Below are 10,174 nucleotides of genomic sequence, written 5' to 3' on the forward strand. Positions count from 1 at the left end.
TTATAATTTTTTAACTAGAAATTGCTTAAAATTTATGTTTGCGCGTGTGACTATTTTAATAAAAATACATCAAAATTTTAAAAATTCTTCGAATTTAGGATTATAGATCGTAAATAAATGAGGAAATGTTGATTTGACATGTGTCCCTTAAAAAATAGTCATTCCCTCACACCATTACCGACAGTCGATAAGTTAGCGTACTTGAGATTTTTTATTGGAACTTCTATTAATTTTTGATAGTTGGTGACACTAACAATTGCTCAGAATGGCGAAGTTGTATTAAAATTGTAGGAGTACTTGTTGGAAGAAGATTAAATTACAATTTTTCAAAGATTACATTTCAGACAGTCATTCCATCACTGAGAAGAAAACAAAGAGGTAATTACTATATTCGAATATAAATTTAAAAATAAAGTATGTTTTTAGAAGCAGTAAAATCACCGAAAAATTTACATACAGCAGTTTACTACATTTGGAGATTTTTGAGGTTATGTTTTATTTTGTCATTCCCTCATTTCATTTCAAAATGAGGGAATGACAACTAATGAGGTAATGACGTCTAGACTATTTTAACTTAGTTTTTTAATGAACTTGCTTATGTCAACCTTAAATTTACTATTCTGTTTTGTTTTAGAGCTAAAAAATGGCACGAGGAAAGAAACTGTCTGATGCAGAAGCAAAATTGAAAAAAAAAGAATATGATCGAAAACGTAGAGAAAAAATGAAATCTAATCCTGAAGTGTTAGCAAAACTTCGCGAGAAAGAACGAATTTCATATCTTAAAAAAAAAACAGAAGGGCCAAATAAAATCTGTAACTGCCATGAGTTCCAGAGAAAGAAGATTAAAGAGAAAAAATTGGAAAAAAAACAGTCAATCGTACAGACACCGAAAGGCACAAGTCCGTAAGAATCTGACAAGTCTCCTCAATAAAGTATCACCTTCAAGTTCTAGACTTGCAGCAGACCCTGTTCTTCAAAATAATAATAAGCGTGAAAGTATGATAGCTGTTTTGAGAAGGAAGCAATTAAGAAAACGTAGAGCAATACAATATGCAAAAATTGCTAAATTACAAAAAGAATTAAAAGAGCAAATTCGACAAAAAGAGAAGTACAAGAAGAGATCTCAAAGGCGAAATAAAAAGGTTTTATCCTCTCCTGAAGCTAAAGTATCAGCACTTTTGAAAAACGTTCAAGGTGTCACTGTTACGCCTTTCCGTGGAACGCAAAAAATTCGCCAATTTGTGTTCGCTAGTGATATATTAGAGTTTAGAAGCCTTTCTTGCTGTCAATGTATTGGAGAATGTAGCCATTTTCACCTGGGATACTACTTATCTTCGAAAACTCCTCATGTTGAAAAAAGACTTGGAAAAGTACAAACGCGGTCTTGTGGTAGACAATCTGCGAATAATTTTTTCAATGATAATGATTCCCAAATTGATGAATCTTATGATATAGGCGATTTCGTTCTCATCAAGTGGAACGACGCAATTTATCCCGGAAAAATAACTTCAGTTTCTGATGATGCCGCTGTGGTAGATTGTATGGAAAGAGTAATTAAATCCTGGAGATGGCCTACACCCAAGGATGAAGCATTGTATCCCTGGACTGATGTTGTGCAGAAAATTGAACCTCCAAAATTTATCAGAAAAGGATATTTTTCCGTAAAGGAAATAAATCAGCTTAAATTGTAAAAGTTAAGACTTGACTGCAAGGTATTCTATTGTAGACTGATTCGGAAAAGACTATTATATTATTATATTCTAACTTGTGTGATATAATATTGTTTACTTTAAGACTAAATGTTGATATTAATGGTTTTAAACAATATTTTAGGATTTATATAAGAGATTTTGAAAATTTCTAAATGAGTTGAATATTTTTAGTCATTATTAATTAAGTTTCATGTTGCAAAGAAAATGCAATTAATATAAAAATGAAAGCAAGTTTTGCTGTAAGCAATTTGAGTCACTTTCAGAGCTGTGTTATTAGATAACTCCAGAATTTTCATATATATATTACCTACTAAAGTTATACATGTGTTCAAAAAATAAATAATTAAATTTTTCATAATAAACTAACATAAACATCATTTCCTCACCACAGTCATCATTCCCTCACTTTTAAAGTTTATCAATATTGATTTACTTCATTTAAAACTCGTTTATTCTGGGGACCACTATATTCCCTAAAGTTACTAACACATATAGTACAAATTTAAGATAAATTTAATAGATATTAACTAAAATAATTCTGAATAATTTAATTTACATTTTTTCGAGATTTCATGAGAATTACCCTTGTACATATTAAACATTGATTTAAAATTAATATAAGATAGTCTTTAATTCTATATTTCATCCACTACTAAAGATTTAATACAAATTCACAAACAACAACAGACATGTCATATATACGAGTATATATAGAAATGATGACGATTAAATAATGGGTGAGTGTCCTCTTAGGTTTATTCAATGTCGAAAAGCTCGCGATATATATATATATATATCAAAACGATTCATTATCGTGGAATATTAGATAAGGTTGGTAAGTTCTAATCTAGTCTGTTCTAGCCGAAAATTATAATTATTAATAATAGTATATCGTTGTACATTTCGCCATAATATTTATTGCAGTAATATTTTTCTAAGCAAGGGATATACTTATGCGAAAAGTCCTACATTCAAGATAATTAATATCTCGTGGAGAATGATATGACATATACACATTAAACAATTGTTAATACACTCGATAGCAAAAGTAGAGAGCCGCTAAAAATTTTGTAAAGTTTAATACCATAACAGTATTTCTTGAAAACTTTACCAACTATACAGTTTTACAACATAGAATATAATATATAAAGGATGATTGATTATTTTCTCCTCTATAAAAAGTTATTTCTTACCTGCAGCCTTCAGATTTGTGTAAGCACTCCATAATTAATCCGAAATAATCATGAATCAGTCACAGACTGTTTTTTTGGTATATTATTTAGGCACATAAAGGTACAGCTAATATTTTAGCAGATACGTTGATTTGTTTCCTTTTTCATATTAATTGTCTAATATTTTTAGACTCTGTTGACGATAACATGATTTTGTTATGTGCTGTATGTAATAATCAAATATTTTTGTTAGAAATTCATTTTGTTTTCTGTTAAAATTCTGAATTATTTATTGTAACTTGTAAAAATCAATAATTCTTTAGATCTAAAATAGTTATACGTATTTACACGGCGTGGTAAAATGAAAAAGTTATAAATGACCCGATTTTATTGCCGTCGAATATAATTATTTACATGTAGTGTTCACTCGATTATTTCACGTTATAAACAACACTCGCAAGCCAATCGAACGCAGTTTCTGTTTACCTTTAAACGATGTTATTCATAATTTTAATTCTCTCAACTATAGTGTTATACGCTGTTTTAGAATTGGTAATAAAAAACAGGAATTACTGGCTGAAAAGAAATATACCAGAGGTGAATGGTGTAACATGGAATTTTGTAAGTGGAAAAAGATCACTGCCTGAGGTAGTAAAAGAAATTTACTACGCCCATCCCAATGAAGAATACATAGGATTTTATCTTGGAATACAGCCGGCATTGATAATTAAAAATTTGGAAAATGTACAAGCTGTTTTATCTGGAGATTTTCAAAGCTTTCACAGTCGCGGAATGATCGTAAATCAGAGTGACGCAGTCAGCGACAGTGTGCCCCTTATAGACGAATATGAGAAATGGAGATTGATCAGGCATAAAATCACACCAGTTTTTACAATGAAAAAACTTAAAAACATGTTCTACATTGTTGAACATTGCGCTCGCGATTTCGTTAAGTTCATTGAAAATAATGAAGGTAATTTGAATAAATCTTTTGATGCCGTGTACACATATACAACCGCTTCGATTGTAGCATCAGTTTTTGGAATAAACGCAGACAATGAAAACACAATGTACTCACCTTTTATAAAAGTGGCGTGGAAGACTCTAGAAGCAACTCATTGGTCTAAATTAAAATTTGGTCTATCCGTAACATGTCCGAAGCTTTTTGAAACGTTACAATTAAAAATGTTTGGCACTGAGCAGGACTTTTTTCTAAATGCTATAAAAAAGGCGCTACACGATCGACGACGTAGTAATAATAAGAGACACGATTTCATTGACACCTGCATAGAGTTACAAAACGAAGGCCTCATGCAAAACCCAACGTCGGGATATAAACTTGAGCCTACAGATGATCTGATGGCGGCACAGGCTTTCTTCTTCTTTATAGCCGGAACTGACACATCTGGCCACTCCATGCATTTCACTTTGCTAGAACTTGCTGCTAACTCTGTTATACTTAAACGACTGCACGAAGAAATAGACAATGTATTTGAAAGATGTAATGAAAAGATTACTGTAAACGAAATAGAGGAATTGAAGTATCTGGATATGGTTATCAATGAAGCCTTCCGAAAGTATCCAAATATAGGCTTTTTTCAGAGGAAATGCACTAGACGTACCACGTTACCTGCCGGAAAAATTACAATCGATAAAGACGTGCTTGTAATTATTCCGACGTACGCTATACATCGCGACGAAAAATACTATTCGAATCCTGATGTTTTTGATCCGGAAAGATTTTCAGCTGAAAATATTTCGAAAATTCAAAAACATAGTTTTCTGCCGTTTGGGGAAGGGAATCGTATTTGTATCGGTGAGTTTTCAATTTGTCAAATATTTTTTTTATCGTAGTTATCAAATCATTTATTCTCCTTATATTTATAAAATTATTTAAAACATATGTTACATATCAATGAAATTTTAAAATTGTATTCGAAATTAATTTTCTATATTTACCCATTCAATTATACCAAAAGGAAGATCAAAGGCTATATTATTAAACTAGCAATTCAGATAACTCTTTGGAACAAAATCGTTCTTATATTATCGTATTTGTAAACATTTCATTAACAGTGCAATAACTATTTGACTCTTAATTACTTTTTTATCTTCTCCTTCAAGTATTTTAAAAATATTTATATATATTTATACATTTCATATGTAGAGACAGATTAAAGATAAATATTATTAACTCATTTCTTCTCTGATATACATATATTACTGTCTTAAACTTTCCTATAAATTACTTTTTATTTTATTCTTTTAAATTTTATTGCCTAATTAACTGCACTGAATTGAAAACGAGAAAGTTACATCTCCGCTTAAGTCAATTAAGAATATTTATCATCATTATCACCATTATTTCAGCCGTAAGACGTCCAATGCTGAATATAAGCTTGAACAAAAGATTTCCCATGAGACCGATTAAAAGTTGCCTGCAGTAAGGTTTATCTTAAGGAGTAAACTGTCTACCTTGCGAATGGACCTCCTGCGTTCCGCTCGCAGGTTTGTGGTTTCCACTTCAGAATCCTAAGGCTCAAACGACGAATAGTCCAGAGCGCTATGTAACCTGCCCAATGCCACTTATTGCAACTTCTTTTTCTGCTTCTTAATTTCTTTCTATTCTTAATATTGATTTAATTGACAAATATCAAATAGTGGCCCCCTACGAGATGCGATTTAATTGATTTTACAAAATATTAAATAAGTAAAATATATCCAGGTGCAAGATTTGCTCGGCTTCAAATGAAAGTTGGACTGGCGTGGCTGCTAAAGCGATACACTCTCAAGGAACGAGAGTACAAACCGGATCACTTCGAGCCGAGTTTCTTCAGTCTGCGTGACACGAATGCCTCAGTTCATATTATACCTCGTGGAAAATAATTCTGTGTTTCAATAATCATAATTTTTCTTTCGAGTTTAATTATAACAATGTTTAATTTTTACTTTATTACACCTAAAACCTTCAAACCTTTTCACTAATAAATATTTATATTCGCATATTTAAAGCTTTTATACCTATAATCAAGCACCCTGTATCTATATTTCTCACTTTAACAGTGTAACTTATGTTTTATGTGGACTTATGTTTGAAATACATAAATTATAAGTTTTTAATATTTTAATATGTGTTAATATTGAACCTCCGGTCTGTTTTATCACTTAGTTGTTATAAAATCGCCATTTGCAATAAATCCTTTAGTACAATATCTATTCATTGTTAACATTTCAACCCATAGACGCTCATTGAAAGGTATAGATCACCCCCATCTTCTTCTTTCCTCGTCTTGCGCAGTCCGCATTCAGCGACTTCACGTAACCTCAACTATGTCGTCGGATCACCTGGTCTACCTGCGATGCGTCTACCGTCTCGTCGCTGCCACTCGGAATTCTTTCAGACCCAACGGCCGTTGGTTTCACGAGATCACTGCCACTCGAAACAAGCAATTTATTTGCAAGTAATTTCTCATTTTTCTTCCGAGTTTATGTATAATGAAAGTAAATAAATAATAAGATACAGTATTAACATCTTCCAAACAAATATTTATTTACAACAACGTTGCATCTAGCACTATGTGTAAAGTACAAAGCTAGTGTACCAGGCTATATCGCATTTTGCAATCTACCGGGAATCCTAATTAGATTGGACAGATTAATTGCTTTCCTATGTTACACGCGCCCCTCGAGATTTTGCATTAACCAATTAACATGATATCGGTCACCGTTTTAAAACTTACTGCAATACTATTTGGTTCCGTAATAAAAATAAAGCTCTATAGATTTCTAAACCGGTTCCAACCGATCATATATGTCTCCGCGAAACACATGAGAGATCTACGAGATCATCAGAGAATCTGAAATTAAAAAAAAACCGGCGCATACTACTTCGTTTATGGCCAAATGTTACCACATAAACCGTTCCATTGTGGAATGTTTTACCGATGAGTATAAGACGTGCTACGTCACTGCCTATTTTATGAAAATTGGTTAAGGAAGAAAAGGACCAATATTTAGCCACTTCCGCACATGCAGTGGTTTGGTTTTCAGATGAACTCCTGAAGGTGCCCCGTGGAGGGGTGAAACACGTGTTGAGTAATTTGGCGGTGGCGGTTGTGTGATTCGCATTGTTTGCCGCATACGCATTTATCAGCGAGCTGGCGGGCGGTGCATTTCATTGCACGGCTACCACTGCATTTGCGGAAGTGGCTAAATATTTGTCCTTTTCTTACTTAGGATGGACTTCCGCGAGGTAACGCCTGATTCCATTAAATAATTGATTATGAAATATTTACTAGACCTATAATTATTTATACTTTCTCTTTTTCTTTATTCTTTCTGAGGCAAGTGTGATGCAAGTCAGGGTTTATAAAATCATACCGTATTTATTATAAGTATATATGCAAAAGATCCAAGATCTCCGACGTAGCTCTAAGAATTGTCTGTGTGAAGTGAGCGGGGCTCATCGATCGTACAACTGATTGCCGTTGGAGCCGAGTGGTGACCAAGAGCCGATGGACGCGGCGTGGACAGCCCTTCCCCCCCACCTCCAGGTGTACTAAAGGCATAGTTGAGGTCGCGGGAGATCTCTAGATGCGTGCAGCGCAGATGGTGAGGCCTATGCCTTATAGTGGGCCGATAAGAAGATATGTGTCTTATGAGTGCATTGTGAGCAATAAAAAACAATTTAGTAAATAAATTTTGAAATCCGTATAAATAGAAGCTATTTATACCGAAGCATTAAATGTTATTAGTGAGATAGTTATAAGGTAACAATTGTAACTAATTTTATATTTCTACTCTTTTAAGTTTATACTTTCTTACTGTCTTTTGTTACTGTTTATCTCCAGTAAAGTAAATAAAGAAATAATAAATAAATAAACATGTCCTTTTTATTATTATTATAAATAGATGCACATTTCGATATATTTTTGATTATATAGGTTAGACAGTATTTTGGAGAGTGTGTTGCGGAATAACAACAAAAATTACTTCCGCCATCTTCACGACATCCGTATATGGCGTTGCAGAGGACGTCAGTCGGCTGAAAAGAAGATATATGCTATACAGATATATATGTATATCTGTGTATGTTTTGTACACTTTAACTATCCGTTATTTATACTTGTACCGTTTTCAAAATATGATTGTTTCGAAGAAATTGCGACATGTTGCAAGACCGCCCATTGTACTATTTGTTTACTCTTATGCAACTATATATTTTCTATCGTGTAAAATAAAAACTATTAACATATCACCGCAAGTTGAATCTTCTGATGACTTTAACAAAGTAGACGGGCCACCTGAAAGTGGAAGTCGTATTGCGCATGCCCATCCGTGGTCTCCAGTCTTACCTTAACATGTTTCAGCGGTCATTTGTTCTGCATATGTGACCTGCCCACTGTCACTTTTTAATTCGCTTAGCCAATTACCTACGAAAAATAATGTAAAAAATCGTATTCCTTGTAAAAACGACTTAGCTGGGTTCAGTATATTCACTATTAAAAGTACGAAAGAATTCTTTCGACATCAAAGCAATAGTGTTAGAGGTAATGAGACACTTCCTAAGTATCGTTAGAAGATCGAAGACAACCTTAAGGCTTTTATCTATTTATTTACACTTTTAGATAAATGCTATTTTTAGTTTTTTTTTTTTATATGGCCCTCGTTATTGGCATGTCTAGTAGTAAGGCAGGGTTCGATATTCTTTAATGATTTTCTTTTATTTCTGTACACTTCTATCATTCTTCGTATCATTTTTCATTTTCGTTCTTTCATTCTATAATTTTCTATCATTATTTTTCATACGTTTTCCGTTCATTCATCGCCTCACTTTCTTCGCTTCGTTCTTCAAATATCACAGATCCAGGCTTTATAATATTTCTTTACTTTAATTTATATTTGTTTTGAACTATTTGATATTCTTTTTTAATATGCTAATTTATTATAAATTATTAAAATTTATCACATTTTCCAGTTTAATAAGAGTAAAGAAATAGTATAATGGGCGGTCTTGCTACATGTCGCAATTTCTTCGAAACAATCATATTTTGAAAACGGTACAAGTATAAATAAAGGATAGTTAAAGTGTACAAAACATACACAGATATACATATATATCTGTATAGCATATATCTTCTTTTCAGCCCACTGACGTCCTCTGCAACGCCATATACGGATGTCGTGAAGATGGCGCAATTATTTGTTGTAATTCCGCAACACACTCTCCAAAATACTGTCTAACCTATATAATCAAAAATATATCGAAATGTGCATCTATTTATAATAATAATGATAAGGACATGTTTATTTATTTATTATTTGTTTATTTACTTTATTGGAAATAAACAGTAACAAAAAGCAGTAAGAAAGTATAAACTTAAAAGAGTAGAAATATAAAATTAGTTACAATTGTTACCTTATAACCATCTCACTAAAAACATTTAATGCTTCGGTATAAATAGCTTCTATTTATACGGATTTCAAAAATTATTTACTAAATTGTTTTTTATTGCACACAATGAACTCATAAGACACATATCTTCTTCTAATCGGCCCACTATAAGGCATAGGCCTCACCATCTGCACTGCACGCATCTAGAGAACTCCTGCGACCTCAACTTTGCCATTGGTACACCTAAAGGAGAGGGGGGGGGGGTCTATCCACGCCACGTCTACCTGCTCGCGGTCACCACTCGGCCCCAACGGCAATCAGTTGCACGATCGATGTGCCCCGCCCACTTTAGACAGACAATTCTTAGAGCTACGTCGGAGATCTTGGTTCTTTTGCATATATACTTATAATAAACGAACGGTATGATTTTATGTATCTGACTTGCATCACACTTGCCTCGGAAAGAATAAAGAAACAGAGAAAGAGAAAGTATAAATAATCATAGGTCTAGTAAATATTTCTTAACCAATTATTTAATGGAATCCGGCGTTACCTCGCGGAAGTCCATCCTAAGTAAGAAAAGGACCAATATTTAGTCACTTCCACAAATGCAGTGGTAGCCGTGCAATGAAATGCAATTTTCAGATGAACTCCTGAAGATGCCCCATGGAGGGATGAAACACGTGTTGAGTAGTTTGGCGGTGGCGGTTGTGTGATTCGCATTGTTTGCCGCATTCGCATTTATCAGCGGGCTGGCGGGCGGTGCATTTCATTGCACGGCTACCACTGCATGTGCGGAAGTGGCTAAATATTGGTCCTTTTCTTTCTTAACCAATTTTTATAAAATAGGCAGTGACGTAGCACCTCTTATACACAGCGGTAAGTCATTCCACGAT

General features: G+C 33.4%; 1 protein-coding gene across 1 annotated transcript; it reads left to right on the plus strand.

The window, feature by feature from the left end:
• Window positions 1-3,376: 3,376 nt before the first annotated feature.
• On the plus strand, window positions 3,377-5,869 carry LOC137929777 (probable cytochrome P450 6a17). The gene is made up of 2 exons (XM_068772883.1): window positions 3,377-4,700; window positions 5,610-5,869. Exons 1-2 carry the CDS (start codon window positions 3,380-3,382, stop codon window positions 5,768-5,770), a joined length of 1,482 nt encoding a protein of 493 aa, XP_068628984.1. The 5' UTR covers window positions 3,377-3,379; the 3' UTR covers window positions 5,771-5,869.
• Window positions 5,870-10,174: the final 4,305 nt, after the last annotated feature.

This window comes from Battus philenor, unplaced genomic scaffold (assembly GCF_028537555.1).
Source record: "Battus philenor isolate CCGP_79_NKW_IND1 unplaced genomic scaffold, ilBatPhil1.0.hap1 SCAF_5, whole genome shotgun sequence".
NCBI classification, from domain to species: domain Eukaryota; kingdom Metazoa; phylum Arthropoda; class Insecta; order Lepidoptera; family Papilionidae; genus Battus; species Battus philenor.